Source organism: Geospiza fortis, unplaced genomic scaffold (assembly GCF_000277835.1).
Source record: "Geospiza fortis unplaced genomic scaffold, GeoFor_1.0 scaffold54, whole genome shotgun sequence".
Classification (NCBI taxonomy): Eukaryota; Metazoa; Chordata; class Aves; order Passeriformes; family Thraupidae; genus Geospiza; species Geospiza fortis.
Window position 1 is genome coordinate 9,444,884 of NW_005054301.1, and position 18,444 is coordinate 9,463,327.

The following is an 18,444-nucleotide window of genomic DNA, read 5'->3' on the forward strand; positions in this document are numbered from 1 at the left end:
ATCTGCGGTACTTTACCTTTAAGATAACACAGCTAGAATGTGGTTCACTCCCTCTTGGGCTGTTACAGACCCAGCAATACTCAGCCTCTAACAAAAAAAAAATTCAGGATTCTGAGAGCTGGTGGTTTTTTTTGGTTGTTGCCTAAATACTGCACATACTTATTTCTGAAGCTCCAAAGTTCAACTGTTCTTCTACTGCTGGTCAGATCATTAAACATTTTGTGTAGCACTAACCAAATTTATTAGAGCTATTGCTGCAACACATTAGTAATATGACTAAAAATATTCCTAAGATGGAACTATCACAAAAACACAACTAGCATTTCTCAAGAGATTAAAAATTTCTGCTACTGTATTTTCTTTCTTTATCAATCTTTTCCTCAGCCTCATATTTGTCTTCTAACACATTCACTTGCCCAGCCTATTTCATTGATGAATTCTTTTACTTCTGTTCTCATTTCTTGCTCTCCCAGACTCATTACCATCAAAACTCTCAGCAACTATTGAGATGACATTAGTCTTCTTTTATTTCCTGACTTTCCTCTCAATTAAATGTAATGTATTGTTTCAAACTTCTACCTACAATTTCCATAAAACTTCTTTCTGGATTCTCACTAGTTCTGTTTTTTCTTTAATTCCACTGAAATTTCTGCAATATTTTCTCACAATCTCAATTATCTTCATTTTTTACATTGCCAGTTGACTCATCCCATGCTTATAAAACCAACGCTAACACTACATCTGCTTTTCAGAGATGAGTTCTTTCCATGCTGCCTCATACAGAACCCCTTTGGCTTGTCCTAACAGTCTGTTCAAACCTCTTCTTTCATCGAGTCCCATTTCTATATCAATACCTAAAGCAAAAGAGCCAGTAAAACAAACTAGCAGAGGAGCATTCCAATGTTATAAGTTATGAAAAAGGCAGGCAAGCAACATTATTATTACCTTCACCAGTTCACTTGTCCACAGCATCCTTCTCACTAACTCACCATTTCTTGGGCTGTTAAGACTAATAGGATTTTCACTCAGGAACTGCTAGGGTTTCTAAACAATGCCTTATGTATCTTCATACTGTAGGACCCTAACTGAACCAGAGAATTAAAGCTTCTGTTATTTTTGTAAAGGAACTTTAAGAAAAAGAAGTCAAAAGTAGTATTTCACTGTTAGTCAGATAATTGCTAAGAAGGATGTGTCTAGATATTTTTCCTTTGCTTTGCTTAATAAAAACCTTAAAAAATATATCACTTATTCCCAAATCTCACCAAGACTCTTCAGTATATGAACTACATAGGAACTACATACATTGCTGTCAATGTAGCTGCAGTATACAGACTTCAGCAGTGTCATAATTGCACAAGACATGCTGAGCCAATTCATCCATTACAGTCAATGGTGTTACAGTAGGGATAATTTTATTCCCCCTGCTTTTTAATATAGTTTTAGGCTGTGGAAAACCAATCTAATTCATGCCACTTAATGGATGGTTTAAGCAGAGTGCTATTTTGCCTCTTAGGAATCATTTCCCTGAGATAAAAGCAAATTACTACATTTTACTTATATTCAAATAACAGAGGATTGTATATTAATCACATACCCATGATGTTCTATGTGAAATACACATCTTCTGCTGGGATGCTAATTAAAACCAGTCTTAGTTACACAGGAATTTCTTTTTCTAAGATATACTTACAATCAGTGAAATATGTCTCTGGGCCCAGTTCTGTTAGGTACTGAGCAACTTAGCAGCAGTAGAGGATTTGGTTTTTCTTCTGGGTGGGATCAGATATGATGAGATTAAATATCCAGCCAATACAATATGTATATGTGAGTTTATATTATTAAACAATGTTGTCCACACAATACTGTATGAAAAACTGAAGATTCATTTGTAGACAGTAAAGACTAAGAATGGCATCTCTGTTGGAAGAAAACACTCAGAGATGGGTATGTTTTTCTTGTGCTGAAAAAGTGTTTCTTGTGAAGAATGAAATCCCACAAGACTTTTTAAAAGCAAGCATCACTCACCAAGTCTTTTTCCGATCGCTTCTGTAGCCTGGTTTGCCAGTGGACAGCTTGCATGACAATGGCTTCCCACCTCCTCTCAAGGTTTACGATTATCAGCTGCATGGACTGGTGATCTGCATTTAGGTTGCAGGTCTCCTGATCATCCAGGAGGTGCTGGCATAATCGCAGCACAGAGGCCACCCCACGGCGCCTCTGCTTGATCTCAGAGCATAGAGACTGAAGGACAGACAAACAGCAGATGTCAGCATGGAATACTTCGCAAACTGAAATATTAATTATTATCTGATATTTAGCAGTGCCCAATATCTGTCTTGCAATATTTTTTCAGGTCTTCCATAAATTCCCGTACTTCTGCCAGAGCTTAGTGTTTTATTTTCAGATAAATACAGTCTTAACCTTAATAGCACAGACAGACTAAAACTACATTCAATCTTCAAACAAATGCCATACATAGCTAACTGTCTCTATAATGCTGAAAGTTTTATGGTGTAGACTCATTTATTCTTCCTTTCTTTTTCATTCAACTGGATCACATCTGAAATGAGTTACCCTGACAGTAATCAGCTTCAGAAATTCTACAGAAAAATAAGAGAGAAAAATTGTAGTCATGCAATGAGAATATGTATATTTTGAGAAAAAACAATAGAAATTATGGGTCATATGTGCCCTGTCACAGGAGAAACATTACAGAAAGAGAAAAATCAGTATAAAATTGTTTACAGAGGTTTTTTGTTATCATAAAATATTTTCAGGGTAGTTCCATATTCAAGTAAATGTAGGAAAACTGTGACAATTGTATCATCCCTGAAAAGGAGTAATTCACTGCGTTTACTTCATATATTGATTACAGTGCTACTGAGAATGCAGTCTGACGTAAACTGGACGATGGGAGACAATTGCTAAGCCCTAATATTGAAACTTGATGGGAGCCAGGATATGGGGTTCTCCACCAAAACCCTAAGAAACTGTGCTGAGAATCTTGTTGAGCAGTAGAATAAGTAATGCATCCTACATGCCAGAACTAGAGCAAGGTCTACCACCCAGAAGCAGTTAATGGCATGGGGTGCTTCCAAGCATGGTTTTATCTGTGATTATACTCTACTGTCACTGAACATCAAACCAGGATTTTTTTTAACTCATAACAAATTTAAATAATAGCATCTATGAAGCTGGGGTACAGAAGGCAGAAATGCACGTGAAGATGACTGCTTCAGCCCAGGTTCTGAGATCCTTTACTTTTATAACATTGCATAGCTCAAGCATTCAATAATTATCATAGGGATTTGCTACTCCTGAATTTGACAGGACTGTGCTCTACACATGGGAGCTTTACAGATAATTTAAATTGTGACTTACCAACATCTGTTTCCCTCTGTGGGACACCACAGAGGAAAGTGCATGACCTCATGAGAAAATTTGAACTATCATCTTTTTTGAAGACAGGGTGTTTGCCTCTAAACTTCCACTTAATGATAAGAAGCAAGTAAAAAAAAGGCCACAACATGTCTCAAAGCTGTTCAGAAGCGTTAACTGATAAAAAACCAGGATCACCTTCTCAATTTTATTAGCAAAACAAAAGCATTCTATAGAAAAGTGAATTCCAGTTCCAATTTTTGTGTCACTGTTTCTTTAAAAATTGAAATTTATAATTAGAAATGTCATAACTCAAAGGAGTATTTTGCTGCTGTTCTTGATCAATAATATCAAGTTGAAAGTGTGTACCAAAAGGTTGGTATATACAGCTAAAAACATGTATCTTTTCTTTGCATAGGGATAGTGTGCAAAAGACAGGGATTTCTTTTAAAGCCTTCAAGAGAAATGATGGTTAAACTCACAAACATAGCTGAATTACTAATCTACTTTCACTAGCACAATTGGGCCATCCTAACAGATTGCTTATTAATCAACAAGGGTAAACAAGGCAATGCAATCTCATTTAAAGCAGAAGTTTTAGTGCCTAAAAGTATTTGTGTTCAAAATGTTATTCCCGATAAGCCTTCATTAGAAGACATCTTAAAATGATTAAGTACATTTCATTGTAAAGTACACTGAGTAGTATAGTAGCAGGTGGACATTTCATACAGATGTTCCACTTATTGATATAATGCATTCTATAGCTATTTAAATTACCCTAACTCTATAATAGCTAGAATTCTATTACTTCTGTAATGAGAGAACCCTGTACCTTTAATATTTCTGAATTTTAAATAAGGTGAATGACAAATTCCCAAACCACTATTTATGGCAAAATATGACCAGGAATTTTATTATTCAATTTATACCAGAGCTGCATTTTCACTTGCGTTTCCTGAACTTGCCCTTATTTATTTTCCTAGAGTTCATTACTAGTTTCCTTTGTGGTCCTTGATGTAACCACCACGTCTGGCACATTTCCTTTCTGATGCTGTTCATTAGCTTAATGTCAGATCAGGAAAAATACCAGTCAACCAAACGAGACCAAAAAGTCTATCTTTAGTCAGTGTTCTTATTTTACATTTTATAACACCTAGGCAATTCAGGTTTTTTGGAAGTGATGGTGAGTTATACACCAATCATAGCCAAATTTATGTAGGTCTGCATTAACTTCATAGAAGTCAACATAGCTCAGGATCAGGCCCTATAACATTAATTTACCTTGATCTATCTGATTAAGTCATCCCTTATAAATATTGGTCTTTTCTGATACAATGCCTTTTAACATGATGAGGTAAGGAGAATTGCATTCATAAGCCATTATAGGGGACTTTAAGTGAGGCCTTTGCATTGTGTTATCTGAAAGCAGAGCTACAGCGTCCAAGTCATTTCTAATTTATATCAATTTTACACCAGCATAATAACAGTAGCTTTACTGAAGCTATTTCTGATTTACATGGCTGTGACAGTACAATTAGGCCTATGGCACTTTTGTTTCAATTTTATTACATGATATTATGGTTAATATTAAACAGGAGAAGAATGAAGTGCTTGTATCTAACAGTGTATTGAAATAGTTGGCTACAGAAACAATACTTTAAAACCCAGAGAACTTAATCATGTAAAGACATCTTTAAGCCCTATATAATAGCACTAGCAATAATGACTTTAAGCAGTATTAGGGTCTTGTGTTCAGTGTCCTAAAGGGACACAATAATTGCCTATAGCCCATGACATGATATATACACTGTGGTGTTGTATATCCATCCAGGTTTTGCTATTGTTAAAATCACATCCTTGTATAAAAACCTGTCAATACAGTAATTGCACATGCAAAATATGCTTCCAGAATGACAGTTAATTTAATTAATTATTTGCAAGGTACATTGTGAATGTAGAAGCTATAATTCATGTTTGATAAAACTAAATTAATTTAAAAATTGGATGAGTAAGGAAATATGATGAGTACCTCTCTTGAGCCTAAAGTCTTATAGTTTACAGCTGTTATTGTAAGCTACTGGGCATTTCAAGGTTCAGAAAATTAGGATGTGATCTCACTGAGGTGCATCACTTAGGCTCACTTAGTCTTCTGTGTGTGCAAAAGATTTGTTGAAGCATAGATTAAGAGATCAAACACTTACAATTTTGTCCCCTCATACTATCATGTGTCCATTGAGCTGTGGTAAACGTAAACACAATCCAAATCTTTGCAAATGTGGGAGAAACGTATTCACTTAAGCCATTTGCAGTGAGACTTAAATAAATGTATTTGACTTTTTTGCTGCAGGCTGAGTATACACAGTAACTGCAACTGCTGTGTAAGAAGTTGACTTCGTGTCTGAGTCATTTGCTTCCCAACAGATACCCTGATATCATTGAGGTGTTAGTCATTAGAATGTTTTCATGGTCATGGCTTCCCATCCTGAGGATTCCTGTCCAAGGCTTTACTTCCCCCTGCCAACTCCTATTTTCAGTGCTTTGAAGTTATCACCCGCATAGCTAAAAAGGGCTACCTGAAACTACTTTCACAGCTTGTTAATACCATGACTTAAATCATCTGGAAAAGCCCCTGCTGAGTCAAATGACATCAAACACTCCTTCCAAGCCAAGGGCTAATGGCACCATCTATGGGGATGGAAGTGGCCATGATCTGAACAGAAGGTGCTTGGCTTAGCTGTGTGACTCCTAAGTGAGTGGTGTATGACCAGAAACAAGTGTGCAGCTTTAGGCAGCACCAGAGCATATGAGAGGCATAGAAAGGTGGGAAGTTGAGGAATGTTACAGCTCCTCAAGCCCCAGTGAGTTTCCATTCCTCAGCCTTCCTGCAGCATATTGGCACCTGAGCTGTGCTGCACCATCTGCTCTGCATGACTGAAAGACCTGTATGGGAAGTCAGCTTTCTGACACGAGATGTAAGATGAGTAGGCCACTGAAACATGTTATATCAAGAATCTTGACCAGGTGTTTATATTAACTGTTTAAGACTTTTGATGAATTCAGTGGGATTAATTATGCTTAAAAGTAGTTTAAAAGTCATAGTAAAATTAGTTGAGTTGCCTTAAATCCACATAATCCACACATTCACCACATAGATTATTGGGATGTTTTCATAGCCTCATTTATAACATGTTGTTTGAAGAATTCATTTTTATGGGATCTGAAGCTTCTTGTTTTCACTCTACAACTGGACTAAATTTTCATGTAGAGATGGCCAGTTGAAAACAGTTGGACAATGACAAACAGATGGATTTTCTTTGTGCTTTCAGGTCCGGAAGAAATGCCAAGGTATACTGAGATAAGTGCTATTTCTGGGCTTCTGTGTATGCATGGGCAACACAGGCTGCTTTTAGGAATACAAAAGAAGTTCAGCTGCAGATAAATTACCAGATCTAAGAGAAAATGTCTCTCTAACTTCGGTCTGTTAAAGGCCTACTCTTCCTCCTTGTTGCATGTGGGTATGTGAGGGAGGGAATGACACACTTCTGATTGCACCCAGTTGTTCTTTGATGGAAGGTGGATCTGCTGTTCTTTAGTACAACAATCACATGCAGAAATTAAGGCAGGATCTGAGAATGGGAGTCACTATTCTGTGTACACCAATCAAAATACACCTTTTAGAACTTATTTGCCTTTTTATGCCTGATTTTTGGCTAGGGCAGCATTTCAGGTTTTAAAAGTGATAATGTAAAACTTAAAGTATCACAACTAACAGAAATAATACATCACTAAAGAGAAACAAGAAACAGGAAAAATTAAAGAGGAAATACTTGCAAAGTTTGGGTAAAATGTAGTTTTCAGTGTTGTCTGTAAAATGGCAATGCCTGTTGGAACTTCTCAGGGTAATGCATTCTTGCAGGACAGATGGTGAAAAGAAGAATTTTTGTTTCAAATGAAAAAGAAAATCAACAATTTCTCAAAAACTATTAATAGGGGAGTAATTCCTTAAAATAAAAAAGCTAATTGACAAAGATAGAAAATGAATGATTACTTGTCATTGTTTAGAAAAACACTGCCAAACCTGTGTGCTTTTGCTGATTTCAAGGTTAAAATATGTCACCTAATATGGGAAATCTACTCAGTTGCATACTGTGTGACTTAATCTATATTGAAGCTAAATATTCTATAAGCATGCAGTGAAGTGCAAAAAACAGCAATTGAAAAATGACATGATTAAATGGCACAACATGCAATCATTTGCTCTCAATTATATCAATGTATCTTCTTCATTTCAAGGACGCAGGCAGAAATATTGTTTTTTAAATGCCTCTATTAAATTGGGCACCAATAATAAAATAGATGAGAGCCCTAATAAGCTCATTTGCCTAACATATATCACACACCACAAAACTATTCTCTCCAAACGAGTTTGTTCATAGATCTATCTCCCAGTTGTCACCAGTCTTGGCTATATTAAAAGATTCTAAAGGCACAAAGCTTGCAGACCATTCCGTGAAAAACCTTTGTATTTAACCCTTGAGAGAAATGTAATGCTAATTATGGAAAAAGTATTGATATAATATCTTTCCTGTCACATTTTATTATGATGACAGTCACAACAGAATCTGGGAATGACATTTTAGAAATATCATCTAATTGCAAGTCAGAAATACAGAATGACAGTTTAAAGTAGAATATCACTTCTTTCAAAATAGTGAACTGGTTCTCTTCATTTAAAAGCCCTACTTTTAATAGTATTACAACCACTAAATTGCTGCACTGATCATATCTCTGTAACTCTCTGCAAAGTGTTATGATATTTCTCTTACAAGAGAACTGTGTCTCTTTCTAGACATATTAAAAATGACAATGAACTAGAAGGAAAAAAGACTTCATTTTTTGCACTAGCTTTAGGAATGTACATAGGAGTTTGCATTCTACATATAAGCAAGTATTTAATAAATTCTTTCCATTAGCTTTAAAAAGTTACATGGGTATCTGTACTTATTTGAATAAATAATTGAATTCTTTATTATTATATGTGTTCTTAAAATATTACATTACTTATATTATATTTTATTATTTTAATAATTAAATTCATTAAATAAGTAAATATATTTATATTGAGTAAAATCTTTACTTTTAAATTTCATTCCCATTTTTTTGTAGAAGCAAAATTTATGCATTAAAAACAGTTGCAATTCAGATTAGATGGTTCTGGACCCATTCCATAAAAGCTACTATTATATCTGTATGGTATTCTTTAACTTCTTTGTTCTATTCCTTATGCCTGTTTAAGTACTTCTAAATATTTGTTTGTAAGAATACCATTCAGTGGTCTGTTATTTAGCTCATACTCCCATGTAACTAGTAATATGTAATATACTCCTCTTCATAAATTAAAAACACTATTAAAATTCCAGACGTATAAAACAATATGAAGATTAAGTTACTATAAAAGAACCTATAATAGCTTACAGATTGCTTGTATCATTACAAAAGCACTGGTATCTATTACAATGTCTCCCTGGAATAAAGAATGCACTTTTGGCAATAATCTGTTAAAAAAAGTGCCCATTATTGTTAAGATGCTCCTATCTTAACTCTAAACTAGTGTGCAATTACAGAAAGATAACTTTTAAAAATAAAAGTAAAATGGTGTTGGATGAAAATGAATCTTCCCGACTGAAATAAAACAAATCTTTTCCAAGACTTATTTTTCTTGTGATTCATGCAGGGAATTCGATTCATTTTCAAACAGAAGTATTTTAGAGCTATACACTACCCACTTTGAAGTTGGGGTTAACTTAGTTCCAGGGAATAAGCCAAGTCACTCAGATAGAGGAGCCAGAGGGGATGGCTGGAGGATTCATATTTCTAGGCTAGCATCCTGTTTATAAATGCCTTTGGTTTGTGTCCTCTTCTCATTTAATTTGAGAAATTATCCTTCCAGTGAAAAAGATTCAAAGGAGAAATATTGCAGGAAGTGCCACAATTTTCCAGGGTTTCAGTTTTTGCCCCCGGAAAATGCTAAGATAAATGCAGGCTAATCATCAGACAGGTAGGATAAACATCAGTGTTGTGTTTTGCTTTTGTAGTGAGTCCTGAACTACACTGATCAAAAATATGTTTACCTATACTGGACATTTCAAATTTGAAATTTTTGTTAGATCACCACAATGAGTACAGTTTCAAATGAAATGTGTATAAATCCAAGACAGTAAAAAAATTCAGGCACAGGTGGAAACTATTCTTAAAAATCATTTAAGTTCAACTTGACTTCCAGTCTTTGAAATTCACTTAGAATCATATTTTAAAAGAAATCAAGATGTTTCTCCACATAGATCACATATTTGATGCCAAGAAACCACCTCCAATTGCCTAAAAACTGTAGGTATGAATTTCAGGCATTTAAAAACCGTTAAAATTTCATATTCTATCTTGCAGCTATATAGGGCTTTAAAGGAAAAACTTCCTTGCATGGGTATACATCAATACCTGTAAATCTCAAGCTGAGGTTCAGATGTTAATAGCATACACACTCCCTTTCTTAATCTAGTTCCCTCTTAGGTGGGACAAGTATTTTTGCTGTCCTTGTGCAATGGGCCTGGTATGTTCCAAAATATACTGGGAGCTTAGACCCTATTCTGAATCACAGAAAAACATGTCCTGCAGTGTATAGGTATTACCTTTTTTATGGGAAAGCAGCAAACATAAAATAGATTAGACTATTCTTTTGGAGACTTCAGAACAGGAAAGGGGAAATAAACACATGCAATAAGTAAGGAAAAAGATATTTCCTCTGGCTTTTTTCTTATGTCAATGAAGTAAACTTTGACTGAATGCAAAAACACACAGGTTGAGCTGTGCCAGGGTAAACTGAGGAAAATAAATTGTGGTGTTTTCATGTCTATCTGTATATGCACAGGGACAACAAACAGGCTTTTCCAGAAATTGTGTTCATCTTATTTCCAAAAAGCAGTGCATCCTCAGAATGGATATACATTCTTTTGCCTTACCTTAAGCATAAATATACAGTTGGGCCCACAGTTTTTGGGTTCAGTTCAAGACAAAATTAAAAGCCCGCAACAAGAGAAGCTACTTAGAGCAGAATCAACCAGAGCCAGGCAGCACTGTGCTGAGGTAGGCTCACCCCTCTCAGATGTAGGGTAGCTCCCTCAGTACCTAACCTGGTAAAGGAGATCAAGACAAGTGATCACATTGACTAGGGAAGAAGTTGTCCCTCTCTACTTGTCACTGGTGAGGCTGCATCTCAAGTCCTGTGTCCAGTTCTGGTCCCCTCACTCCAAGAAAGACATTGAGGTGCTGAAGCATGCCCAAAGAAGGTCAACAGAGCTGGTGAAAAGTCTGGAAGGCAAATCATATGAGGAGTGGCTGAAGGAGCTGGAATTGTTCAGCCTGAAGGAAAGGAGGCTCAGAGTATCACTCTCTACAACTACATGAAAGGAACTTAGTGCCATGGTTTAGTTGACATGGTGGTACTCAGCAAAAGGTTGGACTTGATGGTCTTGGAGGTCTCTTCTAAAATTTATGATTCTGTGATTCTATAAATATGTTAAGTTTTAAATTAATACTAACTTGCCCCTTTTACCAGTTAGACGGATATGACTGACATACACAGTTTAGTCCCAGGACTACGAGAAGGCTTGAATTAGAAGGAAGACAGAAGCAATGATTTGGTTCAAGATGAACTGTGAATGGCAGTCAAAAAGCTAAGGGTTATCAAAAACCAAATGTCTGACTATGGTGACTGCTTGCTGTGATGGTCCCAAAGATTCAGAGGTACTCATAGTATTGCGCCTTCAAGTGCCATTTTTCCACTGCCTGGACGATAAGATTGGGGTGAGAAGAAAAGACAGGATGAAAGCAAAGGGGCCATGAAAGAGGCCTTAACTTCTGACTTCATTAATACTTGGAACATAATGGAGTTCCTCTTATTGTGACCAAAATATGAAAATAAGCATCAGTGTGACAAAGGGAAAGATGGTTCCATAAGAATGACATTGCACTTTCAGCCATTGACAAAATGCAGAGAAAATCCATCAGATTAGGGGCCAGGCCTTCAGTTTTATTCTGACACAAGGAAATGCACCTCTTCCCTAACATAAAGGAGCCATCCTTCAAAGGACAGGAATCCACATACTATATTTTTCCCTCAGTGACTTTATGCAGCAAGTCTAAGCCACTCTCCTGGCCCTAGAAATATGGTACCAGTCTACAAATCCCATTCCTGACTGACATCTCATATTGGTGATCCATAATTTACCTGATAAGGACTGCAATAAACATGAAGGAAAGTATACTGAGGACCTGTTCTTTTACACTCATATTTTACTCATGCTAAATTTCACTTTACCCTGCAAATTCTACTAAAATCAGTAGATTTCCTGGCTGCATGAAATTATTTTCAGTATAAGTAGAGGTACTTACTTTAATACAGGTAAATACAGTCCACAACAATACTCCCTATTGGGACCATGATCTTTTAACTTACATACAAAGACAAAACTTGAGAAAACTGTCCAGTTTGATCCACTAATTAAGGAAAAACCTCATTAGTAGAATTTAATGGCTCCAGAGACACTATTCAATCAATAATCCACTAATATTGGATAGATTTGCATCTGAAAACGCAATGCTATGACTCCAAAGAGGCAGTTATAGACAATCAAATAAATAATCCAATCACATGCAGTAGTACAAAGTGAACTTTGATGGAGATAGTGCCGTGAATTTTTCTTGTCTTATATTCCCAGTCCATGCTGTACTTGGTTTTCTACATGTTATCAGCAAAAAAGGTAAAGCTTTGAGGCCAACCAAAGTACCAACCCTCTCTGTAAATAAATCCGTGCAAGTCAGTCCTGGCTTATTTTTAGGGGAAATATTTCTTTCTCATTTTCTTTTCTCATCTTCTGCTTTCTTCTCATTTTCCTTTTCCAGGTTGATAGTATCAGAAAAGAATGATTCTGGTTTTGCTGTAAATAAGTCTTCAAGGGAATAGCAGAACAATAAGCAGACTTATTTTCAAGGAGTCATTTGGATGGATCAAAAGGAAAAAAAAGCCAATTATATCTTCAATCATAATGAAAATAATAAGTGATAGAACTAGGAATGTTCTCTCAAAAGAAGTAATTTTTTTACTTCTACACATATGAGTCTTCAAGAGGCCATGACTTAGCAGGGGAAATATAGCTGCAAGTCTGTAGGTGTCATTGATATCAAAGTCTTGGGAAAGGAACTGTAATCCCTTTGTCACAATGAAATTGCAAGCTTTACTTTGTAATGGCCAGTTTGGAACAGCTTCCTCTGCAGGCCAATGTCTTCTGTGTTGCTCAAATTGAGTGAGACCTCAAGTCTCTCAAGCTTACCCATGACAAAGGAATTAAAAATAGGTCATCTCAGTACAGTAAGAAAGACAAGGACAAGGACTCAACTACCTCCTCAACAGTTCCCATTAATAAGATGGTTCAAATGAGCACCGTACTGCACATCTAGGAGGACTGAAAGAGAAAATTGGGCTTAACCTTTCTGGAAAATAAATAAAAATGTAATTAGTGTAGAAGAACCTTACAGATATCAGTAAAACATCCTAAGTTGGAATTGCAATTGTCTCATCCCAAAGTCCCTTTGTCCTAATGATCCTCCTGATAATTTCTTGAGATTCATCTGAACTAATGGAAAATGTGAACATGAGCCAGTCATTTAGAAGCAGGTATTCTGAGGTACAGTACCTTTTCTCCATAGCCTAAATTTTAAATTTTTTGGCTTTGTATGCCTAAACCAGAATGGATTAATTGCATCCCAAAAGCAATTTCTCCCTTCCAATTACTAGAAAAGAAACTCAGAGAAGATCTCTGCCCTGTAGCTAGTCTGTTTTAACATGCTTTTACCTATACTGTTTGTGGGACAAACATCTTGGTGTATCAGAAATAAGGGGACGGTACATAAAATAGACCTAAGAAATAAGTAAAATATTAATTTTTATCCTAAAATTATCCACTAGGTCATTCTCTGTCCACCAAAGCATTCAGTATATTGCTGGATCTGAGCTCTGCTGAGCTCAGCTCTTCCTATTACTAGAGAAACCTCCATACCACACCCCAGTCTTAGTCCAGAGGCTCTTCTGTCTCTTCATTTGTCCCAGCAAAGGGAGCATTTGAGGGGGGAAAAAAGGGTTTAGACAACTAGATATTCTTTAAGATTAATTTTGATGTTTTGATTAATCAGAAAGTAAATAACATTGTAAAAAACCCCCAGAATTTACAGTTCGGGATTCAAGCCAAAATGAGATGATAGAATGACAGCTGCTATCTCAGCAAAGCATTTAATCTTAAATGGAAGTTAGATGTCATATCAGTGTTACCTTAAATAGGGAGAGGTGAACTTTTTTTCAGTAATAAGCATATTAAATAAAAATCTGAGGTATATTAAATATCTAAGTGTTCTGTGTTTATGTGTATTTGCACATATATACAGAGTATTGTGCATTGATATTTTAGTAAATTGAATCAACTTAGAGATATAACCATGTATTACATTAGGGCCGAAAAATATGTATGTACAGCTGCTTTACTATAAAGATGCAGCTTCTCATTTCAGTGGTCCACAGAAGTGCTACTTTGGGATTGTGGGTCATGGAAATTCAGTCTGAATTCACTTCAAACCTTTGTAAGAGGCATTAGGCTACATTCAACTTTGTAAGAGGCATTAGGCTACCTTCAACTTTGGAATCCTACCTGGTTCTGTACAATTTAGTACTGTATGCCTTTCTGTTTGCTAAAATTGAATCCAAACAAAATCTGGGTGAAGAATTTTTCATCTGTGAAAAGTTTTAGGTCTCTGAAGTCACACTCCTTTTGAGAAATTTATTAGAACATTTTTTTTCCCACCATAGAGGTGTGAAAAGGATTAAATCCAGCTTGACTTCTTTTGGACTTTCTGTGGCAGACTGTTCTGCATACTTTTGTTACATGAATATTGAAATTCTGTAATTCTTTAACTGCAGCTCTGCCAGAAACATCATTCTAAAAACTGTAAAGGATCCAGAATGCAGTGGTGAAAGCAATTCCTGCCACCAGTAGGAACAGCCAGCATTTTCTTTAATTTCTGAGTCTGCAAACCTTTATTCAACATTAATAGTTTTACTTCATTTTGGACACAATCTTAAATGCTTCCAAACTCACTTATGTTTTATTTGACTGAAGTACATTTAACTGGGGTTTTTTTGTATGATGTACAGCACAGAAGTGCTGACTCTCCTACAAACTTTTCAGTAAATATAAAAAGCATCATAAGACATACTGACTATTAATTACCAATGCAACCTATATTATTTAATCAAAAAGTTCAGTTGCCTTAGGCATTGGAGAAAGAAGAGATGCCGCTGAGAAATACTTTTTTTTTTTAAATGACGCTACATCATCTGGTATGCTCAAGTCATAAATGTAGTGGAAGATGAAAACATACAGTTCTGAGTGGGTCTAGTCATTAGAAATAGTTACAACCAGCACATAATTTACACTGTTTACAAGGTAAGCAGAAATGGCAACAAATAATGCTAGCTGTGGAATTCAATAAACCGTTGACTTTTAGAAATTTCAAATGAGAAAAAATTTTCACATGTTTTGTATGATTAAGTAGTCTGATTTCTTTAATGGATATATCGACTAAAGTGAATGAAAACCACAAGTTTTCAGTACTACTGAAAACCAAGACTATTTTTGTTAGAGATACAAATAAAGATTTAAGAGATAGGTATGACTCTATATAGCATGTTGCTTATTGCTTCAAATAAAACCCTATCAGGAAATGACATGAAATGCAACATTATTTTTCTCCAAACACAATTTAGCAGAAAATGTCTCCTAGAATCCTTTTCTGAAGAGGAAAATCTTGTTCCCCATCCCAGTTTGGAGGAGAAAGAGATCAAGATCCTTTATAAATCTTGCTACTGGAAACGCTAGAGGCTTTCCCAGTTGTACATGATTGAGAAGGGATTCTGAGACAGACAGTACTCCCAATCTAAGCTTGTTCTCAAATAGCTAACCTGTGAGCCAAACCCAAAACAACTTTTGAAAGCTGATCATTCTCTGTACAAAACACTTAATGTCTTAAGTTTTATTGCAAGTGACAAAAATATATGACCAATTATTTAGGGTCTCTTGCTGCTTTTTGAGGGAATTTTGCAGAGAAAAAAAGCATGCTTTTTGAAGTCCCAGACACATAAAAGAAATGTGGCAGACCACTTCTACTGACAAGCTAACAGGCACATAAATTTCTGGCTAGACCTTACTCAAATGAAACTTGGTAAAAACTTTCATGAAAGAATGCAAACGCTTTTTATTATTGCTTCTCATTCTTTACAGCTCCAAATCTCTCCTGACCCACAAAATAGCTGTATATTGTTATTTTAGAAAATCATTTGTGCCAATTATTATTGTGGTATTTCAGGGGCTAGAACTATGTGTTTATCTGAGAATTTTGGATTTCATTTAAAAAGTAAGATTCTGGTTCTTGCCCACATCGTTTTCGGTGGAAAGCTAGAAAACATGGACTTAAAGGACTTAAAGAGGAATAAAAAGCACGAATAAATAAAATAAACATATATTTGTAGCTGTGATGAGCTCAAGAATTTGAAGTAATTTTTTCAAATTTTTTTATTTTCTTAGTCTACATTTTGTGCTGCAACAGAAGAAATAACTGCAGTCAGACACCCTGGCTTCTCCCTTTACAGCTCAGCAACTTGTGTTCATTATTTCTCACTTCTTGAACGGGGCTGTAGTTAGGCTACACTTGACTTTCTGTGAAAACCTTGAAAAGCAATTTAATCTCCATGTATTTTATTTCCTTCATTTCTAAAAAGGTGATGATAATAATATCTACCTTAAATGTTTAGTGGGCCTTAGTTCAGTAATGTCTGTGCAGCATGTGGAGCTCCTTGACTGGACAGTTCTATAGAAATTCTAGGTATTATTACACAGGAGTATTCCAAAAGAAAATAATGCAGTAGTGAATTCTTTAATAAAAAGAACACTCAAATTTATATGGCATGATTTTCTATAAAAAAGAAAAAGAAGTCAAAATAGATTCCTACTAGCGAATTTAACAGCTAGTCTTCCCACCACATCACTCTCATCTTGGGTCCCAACTGCATGTGAGCTACACATTCGATTCACCCTCCGATTGCAAAATAGAAGGAAAACACCTCAAAAATGGAATAACGGTTTTTCCTAAGGCATAACTGTAATTTAAAGCATAACATTATGGAATGAAAATCAATGGCAGTGTTGAGTTTATTTTATTAAAAATGTTTCCCTGTGTACAGTGGCTGTGTGTATTGGGATGGTGCATCACAGTAAATTTCCATTAAGAAACAATGATTCACTTACCACAGTGAAAGCAGTAATAAGGTTAAACTCTTAAGTGGAAAGTAAGTCAAACTAAACCCCAGCAGGTTTTCTACTAGTGGCATAGCTAATGTTTTTGAAAATGTTCTAAATGTTCTCTCTCAAATATATGTATTATACATTGCAGTATTGTTAATTATATCCATTTTCTCTTTTATACACTTCCCCAGGAGATCAGTGAAGAATGGAAAACTTACTTATAGTGAATTTCAGATTTAATGAGACAAAGATGGTTCAATATATATGACAAAATGATGTGCTCTCACCATATTTGATAAGTAATTATTTTTTATACTCTAATGGCTACCATTTTGAAAATAATTAATGTATTATTTTGTAATTAATAGATAATCAACCAAGTAAGGAAATACTCTGGCTACATCATGGTGGATAACACTATGCTGTTTAACATCTCTGGAACTTTTGGCATGATATCATATCATATCATACATGTATAAAAAGATTTAATTTGAGAGATTTATGCACAAAACATGTAAGATTGGTATGGTACTACTCTGTGTGTGTGCGTGTGTGTGCGCGTGTGTGTGTGTATGAATATAAAAAAAAATAGATTTAAATAAAGCTTTCCTGAAATTAGATTTTTAAATTCATAGTTCTGCACTTAAATAAATGCCATAATTTTCTACAGGAATAAAAATGTCCAGCATATCCTATGGAAAATATGCATCTATTGCTGTGAAGTTGTGCAGGACTATCGACAGTCCTTCCTAATAGCTTGCTTTGAAGCTAGCTGATAGATCAAACAGAATCACCATGACTTTTTTCTCCCATTAGCAGAAGACTCCAAATCATTAAAAAATAGTATTGATGTCATAAGAAAACTCAAAATTGCTTTCAAATGGACAAATTCAAGAACCTGAAAACCACTGACTTTATCTACATTGGCACACCCTTCTCACTACTCATCATTATTGAAAAATGAAGAGTTAAGGAATGACTAAATGGGAAGAAAATAATATTTCTGCTGTTGTTTTCTTGAATGCTTGTACAAAACAAAGTACATTTAGACATGTTGGCAACATACTCTTTGAGGTGCATATTTAAGAAATTGTCCATCCCCTTGAGACTGCTGTTGCCCTAGACACCCTGGTGCGCTAGTGGAAGAGAAAAAACCTCTCTACCTCTAAAGCTTAACAATGACTTGTGATTCCTTTCTTATTCTTTGGTCAGAGATCACTTGCAGAGTAAAGTGACCTGTAATGATGACTTGGGTGAGGGTTTATTTAGAAACTATGAACAGAAGAAAATTGCACAGTTCTACCAGGTGTGTTTGCTAAATTAGCCCTCTTTCCTGAATGTTACCACTACTTACAGGGAATGGAACAAAACATGCAACCTCCACTAAGTCAGTTGCAAAGCTGAACACTGGCCTTCGGCTGAAAGAGCTTATCATCTGAATAAAGCATTGTGACTACAATCTTTTCCCTCCTTTTTATAAATCTTCAGGCTTAGGCTTAGGATGTGGCCTAGATTCATGCAAATCTCATAGTGTATATGTCTTTTCCACATATCTAGTCACCACAACCTTGAATGTTTTCTCATGTACGCCAAATTTAGCTCACTGTAATTGTTACCTCAGATAGGCTGTTCTTGACTCATATGTGCAGAGATATAGGTTATT

General features: G+C 35.5%; 1 protein-coding gene across 2 annotated transcripts in view; it reads right to left on the bottom strand.

Annotated features, from left to right (window-relative positions):
• The window catches only part of AKAP6 (A-kinase anchoring protein 6), a 258,488-nt gene that overhangs the window by 25,024 nt on the left and 215,020 nt on the right, over positions 1–18,444 (bottom strand). For both annotated transcript variants that reach the window (XM_031064172.1, XM_031064168.1), the window contains exon 12: positions 2,026–2,241. In XM_031064172.1, the coding sequence (XP_030920032.1) occupies positions 2,026–2,241 (216 nt within the window). The remainder of the gene's footprint in view (positions 1–2,025; positions 2,242–18,444) is intronic.